General features: G+C 34.2%; 1 protein-coding gene across 12 annotated transcripts in view; it reads left to right on the top strand.

Annotated features, from left to right (window-relative positions):
• The window catches only part of MIER1 (MIER1 transcriptional regulator), a 69,185-nt gene that overhangs the window by 14,221 nt on the left and 33,004 nt on the right, over positions 1–21,960 (top strand). For 6 of the 12 annotated variants that reach the window (XM_061121660.1, XM_061121663.1, XM_061121665.1 and 3 more), the window contains 6 exons: positions 1,044–1,068; positions 5,867–6,012; positions 14,949–15,104; positions 15,610–15,742; positions 17,393–17,457; positions 21,030–21,102. In XM_061121660.1, coding sequence (XP_060977643.1) covers positions 1,044–1,068; positions 5,867–6,012; positions 14,949–15,104; positions 15,610–15,742; positions 17,393–17,457; positions 21,030–21,102 — 598 coding nt within the window. Of the gene's footprint in view, positions 1–1,043; positions 1,069–1,201; positions 1,239–5,866; positions 6,013–14,948; positions 15,105–15,609; positions 15,743–17,392; positions 17,458–21,029; positions 21,103–21,960 lie in introns of all 12 variants that reach the window. The other 6 variants (XM_061121658.1, XM_061121659.1, XM_061121662.1 and 3 more) reach the window with 2 other exon arrangements.

Here is a 21,960-nt window from a genome sequence, read left to right as displayed (position 1 = left end):
GAATTTGTGTTCTTGAATTTATCTTATAGGAGTTGTTGTTTCTAGATGACTTGTTTATAACTGTTGAATTAGCTGAATTACGATAAAACACAGCCACAAACTATCCAGTGGTGATAACACTAAAATAATTTGCTAATGGTTTTATCTTTAAATTTTCCAGATGTTTGTGGTTAAATTTATAAGAGGTAGAATGGTACAGTAGGAGTACTATAATAGGAAAGTGTTTGTGATCTCCTATTAGATAACCTTCCTTTATTGACCTTGCAGGATTGCTAACTTTAAAAGTATGTTGTGTGTTAGTAAAGGTAAAGGAATGTTTGTACTTAAGTAACATTTAAATTTTTCCTTCTGCTTTCTTACAATGTAGTTTTTATTCTAAATAACATCTTAAGTTATTTCTGCCTCCCTTCTCACACTGATTTTAAGCCAGAGAGCAGCTTGATAGCAGACCTTGGGTTTAATTTTCCCTGTAGTGATGGGAGCGAATATTTTAGAGAGTTCAGAGATCTGAAATCATATGTTTGTGTGCGTGCTAACTCACTTGAGTCGTGTCTGACCCTTTGCGACCCTGTGGACTGTAGCCCTCCAGGCTCCTCTGTCCATGATATTCTCCAGGCAAGAATACTGGAGTGGGTTGCCATGCCCTCCTCCAGGGAATCTACCCAACCCAGGAATTGAACCCATGTCTCTTAATGTCTCCTGCATTAGCAGCCAGGTTCTTTACCACTAGTGCCACCTGGGAAGCCCAAAATCCTGTCTCTTGAATGACATATATTATAAGATACATATTCGCCTTTGAAATCAGTTACACATTATTGTCTTTGTTTCTAGATTCAGGAATGTTTTATAGATTTTTTTCTCTGTGTTTAAATAAACATGTCACAGGAGGGATTATGCAGGAAGTTTTAGTTTGTCTTAGTTCAGACGTTAAAATGTAACTAGTTTTTGGTGTCATATCAGTTGTTGAATAATTCTGTAATGTTCATGAAGATTTACTACACAGAGATGCTAATTTTTCTTCTTTTCTCCCCCCTCCCCCCCAGCCATCTGTTGAGTCTTCAAGTCCAGGTAAGTATTTTGTATATTTTTTATAATCTTTATTTGGCTAGCATTTGACCTATTAGTTACATAAAGGTTAGAGGAGTTAGACTATCATCTGACTGACTTTTCTTCTGAATGCTTCTTTTCTCTGGGGAAAAAGAAATGGATGAAATATTTGACTGCCCATGAAAGTACAGGTGAGGCTGCTGTGAGTTCAACCTCATGACTTTTTGTGGGTTTCTTCTCTCTCTCTCTTTTTTTTTTTAATGAATTGCCACATGTATTTTGTGTAGTTTTTATTTGCTGTTTGATTTGAAGTATATTTTTAAAAAGGAGTCTTTAACTGCTTAGACATATTTGCTTATATAGAAAATTCAAAGTATTTTATTTGTGAAAAATATTGTTAATGCGTTTAATGAGAGAGGGAAAGGTAAAATAAAAGGTTCAACAAATGAGTATTGTAAATTAAGGAAGTTATTTTAAAATTTTATTAGAATCAAGTTTTTGCCTCTGACCATGTATCTGACCTTGTAGTCTGCTCCAAATACAATATAGATTTCATTTTTTTCTTTAACTTTGAGGTTGCAAATGTATGATGTTTGGGCCAAATCTGGGCATTAATGTTTTTTGTTCAGCTAGTATAGTGAGCTTAAAAAATTAGAATATTTTATTTAAAATCTGGATTTAAGTTTTTTATGCTCAGTCGAAGGTTCTGATACCACTGGGTCCAGCATTCCTGTGTGTCGGCAATTGGTAGAAGCTAAATAGCAGTCAGGAAAGAATTTGGTATATGTTGGTCTTCCTGCCTCAATGTCCAGGGATTTTACTGAGAGCAGAGACTGCCTTCTGCAGTGGGGTGGGCAGGTGAAGGAAGAGCCTAAAGTAGCTTAGGAAGAGTGAGAAAGAGAACTCTCCTGAGGCATGGTATTGTTTTATTTGAAAACATCTCACATTGCATATTTAGTAATGCTATATTACAGACCTTATCAAATGATTGAAGCACTTTTTTGTGTTTTAAATTTTAGGAAGTTTTGGAAAATACTGAAAATAAGCTTTTTTAGTTGTTCAGGGTCCTTTTCTTGAACACAAATCATTGTGCTCTGTGTCAGGTAGGAGTTGAGTTAGAATAACTCTGGATCCCTTCTAAATGGTTCAGTTCAGTCAGTCACTCGGTCGCATCTTGACTCTTTGCGGCTCTGTGGACTACAGCACGCCAGGCTTCCTTGTCCGTCACCAGCTCCCTGTACCACAAATTGACAGTTGATTTGGTCATATTTATTTTAGCTGAAAGTGTCTTCCTGATATTCTTGGAAGTGAAGTACATTATTAGGCTTTGTGACATTTCTGAAACTCAAGGATTTTTTTTTTTCTTGTTTATAAATATGTTCTAGATGGAAGTAGGTTGGAAGAAATTGGAAATAATATGACCTCAGATAAATCAAATTACCATATCCTTTTTAGAATATGGTATTGTGCCTTTATATTTTTTTTCTTTCAAATACAGAAATCATTTTCATTGAAAAGATAAGTTCTAGTTTTTGTAGTGTTGTGACTTTGCAAATAGATCATTTTTCTGTGAACTTTCAAAACTTTCGTTAGGTGATACATAGGTACGTAAACATAATTACTCTAAAAATGATATGAATAAGTGGCTTTCTCAGTTTCCATTGCATTTTTTTTTTTTTTTCCATTGCATTTAAAACAGCTTAGGGTGAACTGGAAGAATAGTGGAGCTAGAAGAAAACAAATGTCTTTGATAGCTTTTATTACTTGCTGAACGCTTGTCTTAATACAAATAGAATGAATATTTTTTGTTTTCAGAGTAAGGAAGATCTTTTGAGGTAGACAGCATTTGTCGCATCAGGCTTCTGTCCACAGAAGCGTTTGTTCTTACAAGTAGTGCTAATTGTAGGCAATTTAAAAAATTGGTGGAGAAATTTGAAATAGAAACTTAATGTAAAAAAATTTGGTCCATTGGTGAAATGCTGTGTCGTTTGTAACATCTTCACTTTGGAATTGAAGTGAAAATCACTCAGTCGTGTTCAACTCTTTCTGACCCCATGGACTGCATAGTCCATGGAATTCTCCAGGCCAGAATATTGGTGTGGGTAGCCTTTCCCTTCTCCAGGGGATCTTCCCAACCCAGGAATCGAACAGGGGTCTCCTGCATTGCAGGCAGATTCTTTACCAACTGAGCTATGAGGGAATTGATGCTAATAACAATAGTCATGTGACCCAGGCTAAGTAGTTTATCTGTTGATTCCACCAGTGTAAACTGTAGCCATTAGAGGTGGGGTTTTAGGGTAGGAAGGTAATAGAATGATTAAACAAGTCCACACGATATATTATAAACTGAATTTATCTTCTGAGTCATTGCAAAGAGGTAAGGCACTTTTTTAGTAATTTTGCAGTAGGATGGGATTCTATGATAAAGCAGTGATATTTGCATTAATTCTAAAGCAAAATATTTACATAAAGCACCAGACTCCTCAGCCCTAATAATTTACTTTTGGGATTCTTCTCCCTCGGAGATAACCTAATGATGGGCCTTAGTAATTAACAGAAAGGTTGGTTAGTTGGTCTTGAAGAACAAGGTAAAAAGAAGTCAACTGAAACAAAGAAGTCAAGATTAAGGCAAGAAAAAAAACTGAAATTGAAAGTTTATAGAGAACAGTGCAGTGTATGTGTGGGGAAAGAAATTTAAAGAGTGTTGAGAGAAAAGGTTCACTTCACCCACACTTAACAAGGCTTTAAATATAATTGGCTTTGCAAATAATGAACAAAATGGGGGACTTCAAGTGTGTGTGTATGTATATATATATATAATACTTGTGATTTGGTACTGTTTTCTCATGTGAGCTTGATTTTTAAGTTGGTACAAGATTGTAAGTAGTTAGGAATTAAGCATAATTATTTTTAACAATATTTGCATCCAGTAGGAATTATATTATGATTAGGATAATAATATGCAAAATGGTAACGTGAGGGTTTTTAGGATCCTTCTGCCAGCAAGGGAGAAAAGTATAGCAACATCTGTAGGAATACATAATTACTGACTAAGCATCCTAGAAGATTGCTGTGTGAAGTGAAAAGTTTTGGGACTGTTTTCTATTGAAAACTGAGAAACAAGGGATAATGAATGGGACAAAAAAGCTATAACTAAATTAGTAATTCTCAAACTGCTCTTAGGGAACCCTATGTCTAGTCCTTCACCCAGTTCTAAGATTCCTTTCTAAAATTGTACCACATTATTCTTCTTTTCTAGAAGTTAGGATAATATACTTTTCTAGATTTTTTTTAACTTTATAATTTGCTCTAAGACTCTGGTAACTAATTTGCACTGTACAAGATAGACTAGCTGATTTAGCAATTATATATTTCGTTATTTTATATTTAATAGCAATATTTTGTTATGTTCCTCCAAGAGCACAGTGACTTCTAAGTGCTTTGCCCTCTGACCCAGCTTGCTTTTTACTCATCTGAGTAAGCCATAGGTTCTCTTCAAGTATTCTTTGAGGCAGAATGTCTACTGCTTCTGAAACTCTTGACTAAACAGGATGCTTCGAGAGCAGTAAAAGCACAGGCATTGGAATTAGCAGATCCAGAATTAAAATTCCATTCTTGGCGCCTACTGGCTCTGTGAGTTTAAATATGCTACTTAAGCTCTTTGAACTTCAAGTTTTTATTTTTACTTCTTAGGATTGTTGGAAGATTAAGTGAGATAATGTATGTGAAGTGTTTGAGCATAGTATTTGGCGCCTAGTAAACACTCAAAAACTGGTTCTTAATGCTAAAAATATCAGGAGGTAACAACCACCCTGGAGTCTCGGGTGCCCCGTTATTCTTAATTGTCTGATTTTCCAAGAAATCAGCATCTGTATTTCTTTGTTTTACTTATTGGTTTTCTTCAAAGAATGAAGTAGAAGAGTAGGTATATCTATTAATATAACATTTAACACTTTAAACTGGTAAAAGTAAATTGCTAATTGATTTTTTTGTTTGTTTAAATAACTCATTTATTAGTTAACAGTCTCTTGCAAACAATCTTTTGTCCAGGTTTGGCATAATGGGGATAGTTTATAGAATATACTCATTATATGCCCAGCATTTGCAATCTACTGTTACAAGTTTTGACCCTATTGAGTTCAGCAATATTCCTCAGCCACAAGGCTAAAAATAGATTAGTTATACAACAGCTACCTACTGGATTATTTTTAATACCTTTCATAAGACTTTTGTATGCAATTTTAATAAACTTTGCTGTTTATACCCTGTCTTTGGGTTACTTCAACTAAGTTAAGGACAGCTATCTTCATATTAAAATATATTTTTGTGGACGTGCTAGTAGAATAATATTTGAGTTCAGTTTTTTGTTTTTCAGTTTTCCCTAGACTATATATTCAGATGATGGTATATTTCATACTATATATTCATACTTATTGGGTCTATTAAATATTAGTCAAGTAATTAAGAATTATGATTTTTTTTTCACACAGAAGGTCATTTTTATTTGATATGACCACATTATTTACAACTGAAGCTTTGGAAGATTACAGTACTCTTCAGACACTCTGCCCTCATTTTATAGTTGCAACTGTAAATATATAGAAGTAAAACAGGGTAAAAAAAAAATCCTTAAAGATGTTTCGTGGGGGGTGATAAGTAAGGGCAGGAATTTTAGAAAACAAGAAATAAAATTTGCTGTGCATAGCTTTTCCCTCGTACTTTTACTTGACTTATATCCAGTTTCAAATAACATATACATTAATATTAATAAGGTACACATAATTTGGTTTACCAAACTGTTCAAAATATTCTTTACCAGGAGGTTCAGCAACATCAGATGACCATGAATTTGATCCATCAGCTGACATGCTGGTTCATGATTTTGATGATGAACGCACATTAGAAGAGGAAGAAATGATGGAAGGAGAAACAAACTTCAGTTCTGAAATAGAGGATCTTGCAAGGGTAAATAACAATAAGAGCTAGAGGATGAAGCGGTTATAACTTTTTTATGGAGAGAGGAAACACTTTAAATTTTAGTTCTCTATGTTATTTTGGGGAGAGTGGTATTTTATATATATATATATATATAAATATATAGTCAATACTGAGAAATTCTATGTGGCCATAGGTGGGATATTTAATGTTTGAAATGAAAGGTATTTTTTAAAAAGAACTTTATTATATGAATTAGAATTCAGTAGTTACTTCCATAAGACACCACAGATACTGGATCAAAAATATCAGAAAAAATGGGTACTGAATTTCATCATACATATCTTCTGTCCTCCCCCAGCTACTGTACCTTTTATTTACTCCCCTTCAGAAGCATGTGATCCTGTTTCTCATGTCTTGCCTGCTCTATAATGTGCCCTAAATTGTGTCTGCCTTTCCTGTAAAGATAACCAGTGATTTCATTGTTACATCCATTGGTCACTTTTTTCTCTGCTCTCAAGAGATATTCAGCACAGTTTACCATTCCCTTCCTGCACTGTCGCGTCCCTATCTTCTTGTTCCTGTTGAGTGGCTTTTGCAGACTTGTCTTCCTTTCCTCAAGGTTTAATGTTGGAATTTCCCAGTTCTCAGGTCTGGGCTTTGTTTTCATCCTTCAGTCCTCCTCAGAGTGTAGTATGAGAGTCAGCCCCATCAGAATCTCCCATGGACTTCCTGAGAAATAGGCATTCCTGTGCCTTTCCCTCAGGCATGCTAAGTCAAAATTGGGATGGGGTGGTGGACTCAAATCTACATTATCATTAAGTATGCACACCAAGTTTAAAAATTGCTCATTACTAGGTGATTGATCTAATCTTGTGTCTGTATGCTTAGTATTTCTTAGTTATTTTTCTAGCATTATCCTGTTTGCTGTCTCCACTACCCACCTGCTTGACATTTCTGCTGGGATAGCTCAGTAGACATCTTTAAATTTTAAAGGTCTAAAGCAGAACTGTTGATTGGTACTCTCTTCATTTGCCTGTTCTTCCCTGTTTTTTCCATCTCAGTAAAATATGGCAACACTCTATACCTTGTTGAATAAGTCAGAAGCCAGGGAGTCATCTTCCTTCATTCTCAGTATCTGTTCCTAAATAAGCCTATCATTTCTATCCAGAAATATCTGACTCTTGTTCCATCTCTACTGCTACCCTCAAGCCAGGTCACCATCATTTTTAGCTTAGAATATTACAGTAGCTTCCTAACTGGTTTCTTCATGGCCTCATTTACCATTTTTCTCCAATGTATTACCACAGTAACCATGATGAACTTTTCAAAATATGAATCAGTTTATGTCAGCCTCCTATTTAACACCCTTCGTTGGCTTCCTGTTACACCAGAAGAAAATCCAGACTCTTTGCCCTGGCCAGCAAGGCCACCTACGTACGGTGCTTTGTTCATGTCTTACACTGCCCCATCATGGTGTCTATAGCTGTGTTAGCTGCTTTTGTTCTTAGATGTGCTGGCTTTTCTCTATTTCAAGGCTTTTCATCTCATTCCCACTCTCTGGTGTGTGCATTCTGAGACTAACTCCTTTTTCTGTCAAGTCCGGGCTTAATGTTCCCCCCTCAAAATGGCTTTTCCGGGTCCCCAGTCAGCTGTTTTTAGCTGCTGTACCCCATTCATTTCTTTCTTTCTATGTAACACAGTTTGTATGTTTGTTAAGTTTTTGTGTGTATTCTCCTTAGTTCCATGAGAGGAGGGATAGTCTGTTTACCAGTATATTTCATAGCACCTAGCAAGAGTGGTCACTGAAAATTTTTGAATGAATGGATAAATCAGTTTGGTATGTTATCATTAAAAGGTGTTATGTGTACAGTCTGCTCTACTTCAGAACAAAAAAATAAATAAATAAGACACATGCCAGTCTCTAAGCATTTGGAGTATATAATGTCATGAAAAAAATGAATTCTTATACCTTTATAGTAATAAAGATTAATCTGTGCTTCGCAATTTTAGTTCGGAACTTTAAAGAGCTGAAAAAAATATTCTGACAAAGTCAAATTTTGTCAGTTCCACTTTGTATCATATAGTAATTAAAACTGGCTTAATCCATAAACCTAAGCAATTCAATATTTTGTTATTTTAAGCCAAACAACAGAATTGATCTTAGTGGTAATGGTGTAGAGCTGTTAAAAAGCTTTTCAAGGATGAGTTAAAAAGCACATGAGGAATCTGGACTCAGAGCTGTTCTTTAGGAGGGGCTAGAAAGCATTCAAAAGACTGGTATAATTTGCTTGGATGATTCAGAACCTAGGCAAACATCAAAGGAAACAGTTGATTTTAAATGTCAGTCATGGTTGCTTCATATATTCATGAAGTGGAAAGGCGATTATTTCCAAATATTTGCCTCTGTTTCAAAGAAATTTACCACTTTGGATATATTTTCTTGTTTCTAAATAACCCATCCATGGGATAAAAGGTAAAGGAAGAAAATCTTATATTTTCCATTTTTTCACATTTTGTATTACTCAAGTAATTTGAGTAATTACTCAAGAAGAGGTAATCAAGTATGGTCAAAATAGGTTATGAGGTGGAATGATTATTATTTTATTTCAGAAAATGGGCTGCTATATTTAGTTAGTACAAAATTACTAAGGGACTTTGCTAAAACTTTTATCATGTTGTGGTCTTTTCCTATTTTTTCCCTTTATTCAGCCTCCTTTCTCAGTCTGTTAAAACCCCCAAATTTGCTTTCAAATGCTCCCTTTTTTATAAAAAGTAATTAAAATAGAATGATTTGTAGAATATATACAAAGGGAGAGAAAGACAATGGAACCAATCTTTATCATTCTTTTCAACCAGACAGTCTTAAACCTTCTCTGAGACTACTTCTAACCTTTCCTAGAGTAATTAAGGCTTAGGTGTAAGTGGCATATAATCACCAGTGCTTTCATCTATAGCTTACAGCTAAGCTCGAGGGCAGATATATTGGATTTCCTGTAGTTGTAAACTCGTTAGGTCCAAACCAAACTAGTTTTGTTTTTATTTAAAACAAAATGAGCAAAATTTTGCCATTGATGACTGATTTGCTTTTATAGAAGTAAAACATTATAGTTATGTTAGGAATTGGTAGGGCAGTTTATGTCTGGTACTTTGGTTGCATGAAAAGGACCTTTGATGTAACGTGGCAAAATTTTGACAGTTGATTAATTCAGGAGTTATCAATGACTGCATAGCCTGAAGCTTTAAGTTCATTTAATTCATTTAATTTAAGTTCATTAAAATTTAAGTGAAAACTAGCTTTGATATGTATTGTTAACATTTCTATGTGTGAATCTTACCAATATAAAAGACATTTTAGTTAAGTTTATCATTTAAATGTTTTAAGAGAATTAGTTGTACAGGTTAGAATTTATTGATAATCTTAGAAGATGTGTCAGAATCATTCCCATAGTAAACTTTGGTTTGTAGGAATGGCACTCTGTTTTTCAAATGTACACTTAAAACCCACCATCTCACTTTGAACAGTAGCAGTCTGTTTTGGAGAAAGGAGATCAGGATCAGCTGTATCTTTATTTGTATTTTTGAAAAATCACATTATAACAATGTTAATACTTTAAAGTGCTAAGCACGTTTTACTTGGTGAATCTCCCGGGCTAGAGAATAAAGATTAAAGTGTGAGAGATATTTTTTTTAAAGTATTCACAACACATGAATTATACAGGTAAGAAAAAAGCTCCAGCATGGGTGCTATAAAGAATAATTCACTGTCTTCATCATCTCTTCCTGGTTTGTTTAATGGTCAAAGCCCAGCCTAAGAGGTTGGTTACCTTAGGAGCTGTCACTCTTGTCTCTTAGGCCTTCTTGCCTGGAAAATCAGTCTCTTTCCTTCTTCTTCCCAACTTCATTTCCTGGTAAGTCACAACAGGTATAAAAAGAGAACTATGTCTGTCCACCAAATGGCCCTTGAACGGCCGGCCACCATATGCTACCACGTGCAGAAATGACTAGTCCCTTGATGTGAGGGAGAGGGAGCCACTTCCTCTGCAGCTAGGAGACAGATACTACTCCATCCTTACAATACTGCTGGTGGTGCTTGGTAACTGTACCCTGTTACTTGAAGATAAAGGTGAAATTTAATTTCAAGTACTGTGTTTGTCTTCGAAAAAGTCTGTGCTCTTTTCACCTCCAACTAGTCTCCCTTCAGCTTATACAGACATTATTTTCCCTCTTTTTGTTATAATAGACAACTTACTTTGTAAAAGCACAATATGCAAGTATAGTCCACATGGCTGTATTTTTATTCATCTTGTACTGTGTCCAGTTTCCTTATTTTTATAGTCTGTCAACACAGCACGTCTTATTTCACTCTCCCTAAGAATGAGGTACCCTTAACATAGGGTCATGTTTCGAGGAAAGGAGTATGTATATGCATATGTATGTAAGGGCTCTGTAAAGCAGTGAGTCAGACTGCCTCTTTAAAACTCAGCTGCCCTGGTTTAATCAGTGAGTGACTTTGGACAGGTTATTTAACATGATTAAGCTTCAGTGTTATTACACAGATGATATATGTAAAGCATTTAGCAAATGTCTGATATATGATAGTCACTCAAATCTTAATAGTTATTCATAAAATTCTCGAAGAAATCTGTAACAAAACTAGCCGAAACTGTGGAGAACCCCTGTACTTGATCCATAATTTTTTTTCACTCTGCTTCTCCCATCTCTTAACACTTATATGAATGGGAACACTTTATTGTGATGTTTCAATTAATTTGAGGAAAGCCCCTTAGTATGTGGTAGAACATAGACTTTGGCAGTATAAGCTAATGAGAAAGTCTATGGAACAGGTAACTGATGGGTCCTAGTATATTGTACTGTCAGCCAGTTTAATCCTCTTTTTTTTTTTTTTTCAGAGGGGAATAACAACTTTTGCTTCACACGGTAGCATTACTTTTTATTTCAAATATTTGGGGGCTAATAATAGAAATCCATTTTGAGCAAGCTTGGGCAAAATGAAGATTTAGTTGTAAGGCTCATGTAATTTCATTAAGGCCAGGGGGAGGTCTGGCCTTCCGGGACTTCTGTGCCACCAGAACACTTTTTTACATGGTGGTGTCCTTTTTCAGTCCAATTTTCGTCATATGTTGTAAGTTTTTAGGCTCCAAGATTTATTTCTTGGGATACAGCCTATATTCTTTAGCTCCTGTTGGTAAAAATCTGGAAACAAATTATGGTCAAGCTTGGGTCCTGTGCCCTTTTCAAATGGATGGTCAGGAAATGCAGTGATTCCAGTTGAGTTAGATGCTGTGAGTCAGGGAGGTAAGCTTTCCGTCAAAATACATGCTTGGAATGGAGGAGAGAACATTTCTGGAAAAATGAATGTAGAAAGAAAGGATTGGATGACAGACAACAAGAAATGATACTTGAATTTGAAATTGGAGACTCCTCAGCAAAATTGATTTGGGGTTTTATTGTATTTGTGTTTGCTGTTAGGGCTTCCGTTTAGATCAAGTAAGATACTTTTTAATACTATGTGGATCATGGTTGTTGCTTACTAATTTTTTGTTTCTAACTTGCTGCTTACTTGTTATAACTTGATATTGGGCAACAGAAATTAAAAGTTAATTCCTAAGAAAAGCATAATACCACTACAAATTCTTTTGTTTTCAGTATTAAGCAAGAATTTTATTGATGGACCAGGCAGGTATATTTTGTTGACACATGATAAAACCAACTTTGACCGAAAGTCAACTTTTTAGAAGTTTGTCAAAACTTTTTTAGATGTTTATTGTTTTCAATATTTTTTAGATGTCATATGAATATATATCTAGGTCTAAAAGAATATCTGGGACTAGAAATTCAGTGTCACAAGGACTCTTGATCACTCTTAACCCATGGTTAAATCTGTTGATTTCTTCTGTGGGGTTCCTTGTTTTTTCTTTACCATAATCACTAACTTAGTTCAGATTCTGACTATACTCACATAAATGATAGCAGTGGATTCCAACTTAGAAACTAAATTTCTCCCTGCCTAGGTTCATCTTCAATAATGTGTTGTGTGCGTAATTTTCCAGAAGCCCTTCTATAGGGTCAATCACTGTTCAGCAGCTACTCTCAAATGAAAGTAGACTATAACAAATGCCTTTAGAAACTAAGTAAAACTAGAGAAAATAGGTTAAAAAAACTAGCCAGCCCTTTCTTTTTTTAAGTTACTGCAAATCAGGATAACCTGCTTACTCATGTTTTGTTTCTGTATTCATTCATTTGTTTCTTTGACTTGTCTTGACTTTTCTCTGCCAATTCTGGTACAGTTTCCTCTATTTCAAGCACTTCTCTCTTTCACATACACTGATCAGTCACTTCTGACTACTCTGTTCTCTGCTTAGTCAGTATTGGGGGTGTTGCTAACTTTTTCTTTGAGAAATGAATTTTTATAAAGCACGTCACACTTCTCATATGTGTATCCAGGAGAGAAAAATCTTGGACTTAACCATGGAAGTCAGATATTCCACTTTCCAACTAGTGGTTTAAAAAAGAAAAAAAGAAAAATTCTTTCTGTGCAGTTGGTGCATTACTTATCTTTTTGACATATAACTGAGCTAGATGTCAGCTGTTAGTGACAAGCTTTATTAAGGATAATGATCACAATTTATTAAATGCTCCACTGAAAAGGCTGGTGTCCATTTTCCTTATCCTAGAACTGATGTGAGTGGTTCTCCAGATGGTCTCATACCGACAACTTAATTTCACCTGGTACTTTAAAAAATGCAGAAACTCACGCCCCACCTCAGCCCTGCTAATCTTTGAGGTGGAGTTCAGTTGTAGGTTTAAATAAGCCCTCAAGGTGATTCTGTTGCCCTTGAATAAGGCAGATCAAAGGTAGAGAGCCTGTTGTTCAGCTGCTAAGTCGGGCCCAAATCTTTGCAACCCTGTGAACTGCAGCAGGCCAGACTTTCCTGTTCTTCACTATCTCCCTGAGTTTGCTCAAACTCAAGTTTTATTTTATTGGTAATCGTACCTCTTTTGGTGATCTCTCAAAGTATCAGTTAAACACAGTTGTAAAAATTAGAGGTAACAGTAGCTTATTAAGGTAATCTTAAACACGAAATAAATATTATGAAACAAGCTGTTGGTGAATTCTCAAGGTCCATGTGAATGTTAGTTGCAAGCCTACACTAAAGTGTTTTTCTTGGTTTGGCCCTTTTTCATAATAGTGACCTCAGTGGCGTCTTGCTCATAGAAGTGACTTCAGTTGCTAAACCTGCTTCTAATTAGCGATGCAGAATGAGTTTATGGAAAATATGAGCTGAGATGAAGAGTTCTAGGTGTTACAATAAAGTCTCTGTCAGTACATCATGTTTCTCTCTGCTTGGTTTTCTTATTTACATATAAAGGTACCACTCATCCAGTACTTTTAAAGATCAAATAAGATAGTGTAATATTCTCACTTTGTTTTTGTTAAGAAATGAGAATAAGGTAGTGAATCAAAGCATTTATCACAAATGCCTGGCATATAGAAGACGTGATGGCAGCTATATGTTATGATTGTTTATTTAACCCATCTTTTCTACATCATATTCTTATTTCTTTCTTGATTTTGAAGTTCTTTTTTCTTAAATCCTGACTCCTAATTCCTAAATTTCTGTTTCTTTGTACCAGATGCTTATACTGGACCAGGTATCTAGAGGGACTAGATCCTTGAACACTTTGTCTCTTATTGTAGTTTGAAAGTCACAATAATTAAGTCAATTAAGTATGCCAGCTTGTCATTGATTTCTTTCAGAAACACATTCACAAACTGATTTATAACTAGAGTATCCATTTACAATATGAAATATTAATAAAAGTGTTAAACAGTATTTTCTTCTTATTTCTTTCTATAAGGAAATTTTTTTCAAATTATTGTTGTTTGCTTTTTACACACAAATTCTGAGTGATGGGAGTTAACTGTATGATCTAATTATTCAGTATCATCAGGTTGTATCCTCCAGTCTGATGTATTCATCCTCACTATAATAAGGTGTTTCACACACAGGCTAGACTTGTTTCTGTCCATGAATAAGACTGTGATACTACTGGAGAAATACAAAGTCTTATTTCACGATTATCGTTTTTCTAGGTTCTAAACTGACTCAGTTAAGTTTTCCGCAGAGTGTGTATGTGTATGTTATAGGTTCTGACTCTTGGGGTTAAATCTTCTTTTTATAATTTTGTCATGTTTCCCTGATACTCTGTAACACTTGACTACTGATTAGAGTGAGTACCTTCTGCAGAAATCTCATTTCATTTCATAACATGTAGATATTTCTTCATTTCACCCTCAGGAGGGTGTGCTTTTTTGTGTTTGGGGGAGGTTCAGGTCCCTGGCTGAAACAGCCTGGTATACTGTTAAGAGTATGGGCTTTCGTAATTAGACTGAAAATCTGTTTTCACTACTTGTAACTTGTGTGGTTTTTGGAGAAATTGCTTAATCTGCTAGCCTCAGTTTCCTCATCTATGAAATGGAAATAGCACAACAGTTTTGTAAGATGTACAGTAAAGATTACATGAAATGATTTTACATAACCCTAGAAAAGAATATATGGCTGATGTAATCCAGTATCATTCATGTATGTCATTGCTCTTTTTAATTTGTTTGGGCTGGGCTCTAAATTTCATCCCCCTTTCTTGGTTTGTTAACTTTGTTTACAGTCTAGTTTCTAATTATTCTGTTTCCCCACTCCCAAATTATGTATGGTACTCTTAGTAAATGTGAACTGAGTGTTGGTGTACAATCACTGAATTGAAGCAGAAAAGAATAATAAAGATTAGGGTTTTTCTGGTTTCAGAATTACATTGTTTTACTTTTTATCATTTGTGAATTCTTGATAACAGTCCTAAGAATATTCTTCTGTATGAAGATTTGTGAATGATAGGAATATGAAATGTCATCTGTTAAAAATTTAACTTTTGTTTGGTCTGTTTAGGAAGGCGACATGCCGATTCATGAACTTCTCAGCCTTTATGGTTATGATAGTGCTGTTCGGCTACCTGAAGAAGATGAGGAGGAAGAAGAGGAGGAGGAGGAAGATGATGAAGATGCTGATAATGATGATAACAGTGGATGTAGTGGGGAAAATAAAGTAAGGTTATACATATGTTTTTATCTTCCTGAAGTTAAAATTTTATTGATACATTGATTTTGATTGCTTGTTTTTGTCATTTCTTTTCACTCTAACTTTAAAGGCAATATATTTAAATATTAAAACTTAAGACACAGACATATATAATGCAAATTGGAAGTTCCCTGTAATCTACTCCAGAGAGGCAATAGTTTGCTCTGTTATTCTTGTTTTTTTTAATGCCTGTTCTAAAAATATTTGTACCAACTTTTAAAACGCTGTTTTTTAATAATGGCTAATTGTACACATTTTTATTTTTTTTTGAAATAACTTTAGGTTTGCATAGGAGGTTCAAAGATAATTCAGTGCATCTCTCTGTACTCTTTACTCGACTTCTTCTAATGTTAGCATCTTGTGTAACCATGGTATATTCATGTAGTCTTCTAGTTTTACCTGGGATACTATGACCTTTCATCTGCAACACTTTTCTTTTTTTCTTAAAGAGATTTAATGTATTATTCCATAGGAAGAGAATATAAAAGATTCCTCAGGTCAAGAGGATGAAACTCAGTCTTCCAATGATGATCCATCTCAATCTGTTGCTTCTCAAGATGCCCAGGAAATAATCCGTCCACGTCGATGTAAATATTTTGATACAAGTAAGTAGTATTAGTTACTATTTTTTATATGATTTTTTCTGTTTAATATTTTAGTGTTTTTTTCCAATACTCTGAATTCATTGATTTGGAAGTCTTGCTCATTAGTAATGGGATTTTGTTATAGATGAGTAGCTTAGCTGTACTGGGGCCATGTTGTCCATGAATATGCTAGTGTAATTATTATGTGTCACTATGATACCTGATTTTGAGTGTGTTCCTTTTTTTCCACTTTTGACTATTCTTTAAATTTGTTGTTTCATGGTCATCTTTTTTATTTTTCCTAGTCTTTTCCTCAGTTTTCCATTTTCTGCTTTCTTTGCTTCTCAGTCTAGATACATTCATAAGCATTGCTTTCTCTAACCAATGGTTCCCAAGTCTAAAGAAGTTGTTGGCCCTTGAGGTAGGAATATATTATACAAAGAAAGAACTCTGCTGATGTTTCTACCTCCTCAAAGTCATTGACCAGTAGTTGATACAACATTTAACGTATATATCTTGAATATTTGCATGTGTCACTACTCCATAATGTTTTCATTCTAAGCAGGAATCCTTACCCTAGAAGTAAGATAAGAAGAAGTTAACCATTAGTGTTATTAGTTTAAATATGTAGTTTAAATTTCTGTATTTAAAAAAGAAAAATACTTGAATACAGTACAATAACCTCTCCTGAAATGTGGTAAAGTAATGATTAAACATGGCTACTGCTTTGTGTGAATGACTTCTGTTACACATTTTTGTTTAGAGGTCAGTGTAGGGCTGCTGGTGATAATTTTATTGTGAATTTTTCTTTTAGAGATACAGTCCAACTGAAAAGTGTTATCACTACACAGAGAGATTAATTACATTTAATTATTTGGAGGAAATGTGGTATTTTCCCCCTAGTTAAACCAGGAGCAGGTCCTTTGCCAAAATTTGCTTAAAAGTGGGATACTAAGTGACTGCCTCTTGAAATAATATATCATAATTCAGATGTTATTTCAGTATGCATGGAAACTATACATACAGTGCCCATCTTAGCTTTTCCATAGGAAGAATTAATTTCTATATGTGACGTTACCATTTTGAACCATTGTGTACCATTGTAGAGTTGAGATGCTGACAATCGAATGGTTTTCAGATTTCCCGCTTCTTTATGTAAAGGCATTCTTAGTCCAAAATGTAAACAAATAGCAATTTGCCTGCTCTGAATAAAAACAGAAGTTGGGGAGACATACATGCTCTTTCTTCCTGTGTTACCCCAAAGTGATGTTACAGCATTCTCAAGTATTTTAAGGAGCACTGTTCAGAAACTATTATTTTGTCCCAACTCTCATTTAATAAGGGAAGAAACTGAGATCATATAGTTTATTCTGTCACCAGGCTGTTGGAAGCAGAATTAGGTTTAGAAACAGATTGTCTTGACTCTGAATCAATTTTTTCCCTGAAGTTTTTTGTAGAGTATTATTTCATGAAAATATAGTTATCTAAGAAGATTGTCCTAGAAGATCTATGAGTTTTGTTTTTGTTTTAACTGACAGAGTAATATTTGACTAAAAATATCTCGACCTACCTCTGCAAATACCTTTTGGCATATTTAAGTATTTGATGGTAGATGTAAGAATGGACAGGCTAAGCAATCATTTTATAGTACTATTGTCTTACTTATTCTAGATAGTGAAATAGAAGAAGAATCTGAAGAAGATGAAGATTATATACCATCAGAAGACTGGAAAAAGGTAGTTAGAGCCATATTTTCCCAAAATTTAGATAAATTAATATTTAAAGAGCCATCTTCTTTTACTAAAAGTTTGATAAAGTTGAAGTAAGTCTTTTTGTGACATATGTTCAGACTTTCCCTTAATACATCCAGGTGAGAAATACATAAATTTTCTTATAAATAAAATAACGATATAGAAAAAAATCAGACTTTGTTGAACAAGTTGGTACTCAAAGCAAAATTACAAATCCAAATTTCTAAACTAGTTAGGAACTAGACTTTTGTTAGCTACACTGTAAAAAGTATCACATGTGATTTTTTTTTTTTTTTAATATATCTACTTGAGAAAACAGTTGTGGAGGTTATGGTATTTGTTAAGTAAATTTTGTTTAATGAGTTAGATTATAGGTTTTTCTATCCCATATTAATGTTGATACTCACAGCTCAAAGTATATTGTGTGAAGAGATAGATTTGGACTTTGGATAACTATCCATAATTAATTTCTAAAATGAGTTTAAAGATAATGACACAGTCTTTAAACATAAAATTGTATAACAGTGTATAATTAATCTCATGGTTAAACTGAAGAATTTTAAGCTTCTGCCAAACAGTTGACTTATTAGGAAGATGTATCACATTGTTATGTAGAATTGATTAGGACAAATCATCTATAAGAGGTGATATCATACTTATTGAGACAGATACCTGATTTATCTCTTAAAATCTCTGTTGAGGGTTTTTTGTGTGGTTTTTTTTTTTTTGGTGTTCTTTTCCCTGGGTCTGATTCTGAATTTAGTGCATAAACTGTTGTTTATGTGGAAGCAGAATAGCACAAAATATCAAATCAAGTGGCCTTTCTGCCCTTTTTAAGTCATGATTGTTTACTTAATTAGTCAGTACTTTTGACCCTTCCCTGTGTCTTGTTTGTTAGTTTCTTTAAAGTTGTCTGGTCCGGATGCCAGGGGCACACTTAAGAGATAACCCCCTTTGTGGACTAAAATAAGGGAAAATCTGTATATTTGTAGTTGCAGCTGGGAAGAATGAAGTATTGAAATGAACTTGGACTGTACTACCCAAGGATTATGGGCTTCAGCCAGAATTGATAGATTTATGGGTTTCCAAAGAGAGATTGGCTTCCCTTGTAGCTCAATCACTAAAGAATCTCTCTGCAATGCAGGAGACCTGGGTTAGGGAAAATCCCCCGGAGAAGGAAATGACAACCCACTCCAGTATTTTTGCCTGAAGAATCCCCTGAACAGAGGAGCCTGGCAGACTACAATCCACGGGGGTCACAAGAGTTGGACACAACTTAGCGATTAAACCACCACAAAGAGATGTTTAGGAAAGAGAGACATCAGTGTGGGTTAAAGTGGTAAGGAAAGATTATCACAGTGCAGGATGTATTAATTTTTAATAACTTGAATGATTAATGAATGAATGGTGGGACTGAAGACAGAAAAAAAGGATCACAGAAGTTACTATTCGTGTGACCTGTTGAGCAAATGTTCTTCAGTCATTTCTAATTACTACATCATGCAGAAATTAAAATTAGAAAAGCTGGAAACTTTGGTATCATCAACAGAAAACTATTATTTTCTACCACATATCCAAGTTTGTTTTTTCTCCAATATAAATTGATTTTGTATCTTGAGTGTCCCCATAGAGTATTTGATTGAGCCTTGAATTTTTTCTTTTTTTAAATGAAGCAGTGCAAACTCAAAGGAGGGAGAACATGGTGGGGATAAAGCCCTTATTACTAGGAAGTATTAGTCCCGTCCTCAGGAAAATTATGTAATAAAGCAAGTCCAGATTTATATAATAAAGTAAATCTAGATTGTCTTGTTTTAGTGCGATTTGTAAAAAACTGTCAGGATTCAGAGATTAATCTTCTAAGGCTTGTAAGACAAAATTAAATTTTTATTGAAACCTGGGATAGAGGAAACAGCTTTGAAATCAAACCTGAGTTCAAGTTATAGCCCAGAATTTAGTAATAGTGTGATCCTAAGGAAACTCGTTTTCTTGAGTTTCATCTCCTTACATACATTATAGGAACAGCAAATTCAGCCTTGTCGAAGTTGGTGAGGATTAAATAAAAATTTTGCATAGATATTTGGTACATAATGCTCCTAGATACTGTTTTCCTTCATTTCCCCACAGAACAAATTTAAGGTGAAAAGTTTCTGAACACAGTAGGAAAAAGGAGAGGTGTCTTTTCTTTATACTAAGCTAGGAATTATCAACCCTGACTTCATGTTAAAATCATTTAAAGAAATTTTAATGCTGATTACCATGGCCTTCATCCAGAGATTCTAGTTTATTTGGTCTAGGATGAATCCATACTTTGAATATTTTTAGAAGCACCCTAGCCAGGGTTGATAACTTGACTATTTATTCTCTGATAGGTGGAGATGAGTTAACTTAGAAGAGGCACAAGAAGTGGCAATAGGGTAATCTATTTTATAGTGAAAGATATAAGGAAAATTCCTATATATGAGTAGAGAAAATGTGTGTGTGATATTTTTAGAAAAACTAACTGGTTTTCCTGTACAGGTGCAGCAATAAATTTATTACATAGACATGTCTTTGAAGTTACACTAGATAAAATGAAATTCTAGCATCAGTCGGAAACAGTAATAGGAGAGAGGAACTCTTCAAATCCCAGGAGTTATTTAAACTTACTAGACCATGATTTCATACCTTTGCTACATAAGTCTTTATTCTGAAAATGTAGTAACTGTGTTAACATTTAGCCACAGACAGAAGAGGGTCCATGTAATTAATCTTGGTCCCTATGTCTTATACTAATAAAATCTCATCAGTGTTGACTTCTAATTGTCGTTCTGAACAGCCAGTTTACCCTAACTTGTGTTTTGACTATATAGATTGATTACCAGATTTCCTAAAATAAGATTTAATTATGTTTGGGAGAAGTTATGATTTCATCTTACATTGTTTTAATAAAAGTGAGGCACTGATTACCTATCCATTTGGTTTGAAGTTTTATTTATTTGGCCTCTACTGGGCTTTATTCAAACTGTTTTTGTTATTTCCTTTACCTTAAAGCTCTGGTTCTCAGATTTCATTGTGTATCAGAATTATATGGATAGCTTGTTAAAATACTTAATTGCTGAGTCCCATCCTCATAGTTTCTGGTTCGGTAGGTCTGGGGTAAGACCTGAGTATTTTTGCATTTCTCACAGTTTCCCGGGGAAGCTGATTCAGAGACCATAGCTTAGAGTGGGTACTCTGAAAATATCTTAATTTGACTTTCTGCTTTTCAGAGTTATCTTATCAGTTGAATTACAAGAATTCATGTTTATTTCTTTTTCTCCATATTTTAAAGTAAAGTTCATATCCATTGTCTATATTGCATTTCACCCCATTATTATTACTGATACTTTCATCCAATCATATCCAAGCTCTTACTATTATTAACTCATTCATCCTCACAATACTCCTCTGAGGTAGTTAATTGGTTGTAACTATATTATGACAGAAACCAGGAACAGTTAACCCAGGAAGATGGTAAATCTAGAAAGTGGACATTGTGTTACTCCATTTTGTTAACATTTTATATTTTTTTAAAATAGGAGATTATGGTGGGCTCCATGTTTCAAGCAGAGATTCCAGTTGGCATTTGTAGATACAAAGAAAATGAAAAAGGTGGGTCATTAATATATTTACATAGCTGAATTCATGCTTTTAAAAGGCAGGAATTGATGAACTGTTTTTATAATGGGATAAGAACATGACAGTTCATTTGTTACCCCATGATTTATGAAAGAAGACCCCTGCACCATATCTGTAAGGAATATTTTCTGTTTCTTCACTTTTGTTTGTAGAAGTCTAGCCAAAAAAGAAAAGTGAATGCTTCTTTGGTATTGTATTATTAGATGACTTAAGACATTCTAAGACATTCTTTTAATCTTTTTTTATATTTTAAATACTCTAAATATACCCTTTTATAACCTTTATAATTTATATTTTAAAAGGTTATTTTGTAGGTTCTTTTGTTTCAGTGGAAGCCATTGAGAGATTTTTTAAAAAAACAAGTGTAAACAACTGATAGAAAAAGCTTATTTGCTCCTGAAATTTTTAATGTTATTAATGAGTGTTTTGCTGTTTGTGTTATTTAATTTGGAAAAACAAACTTGTGTACTTAAATTTTGCATGACTTTTTGTTCATTTTTTGTCTAATAGTGCTAAGGTAAGTCATAAAAATTAAATACTTGAACTTCTGAAAACAGAATACTTGAGGGTTTATTTTTTTTAAGTCATTTCAGATTATCCACTTTGGGAAAGTTCCAGAGAGAGAGAGAGAGAGAATGTGTGTGTTTAATGAGTTCATGGGCAGTGTGATATCACTCAGTGTTAGAAATCTTTCTTCATTTCTTTATTTCAGTTTTCTTTTCCACATTTCAGCTTACATATGTAGAGCCTTTGGGAGTCATAAAAGTCTTGTTTGTTTTCTTTTTAACATTCTGTCTGAAAACATACTTTATATTCTAAGCATCTGCTTTC

This window comes from Dama dama, chromosome 20 (assembly GCF_033118175.1).
Source record: "Dama dama isolate Ldn47 chromosome 20, ASM3311817v1, whole genome shotgun sequence".
Taxonomy (NCBI): domain Eukaryota; kingdom Metazoa; phylum Chordata; class Mammalia; order Artiodactyla; family Cervidae; genus Dama; species Dama dama.
This window is presented reverse-complemented; position numbering and strand designations above follow the sequence as displayed.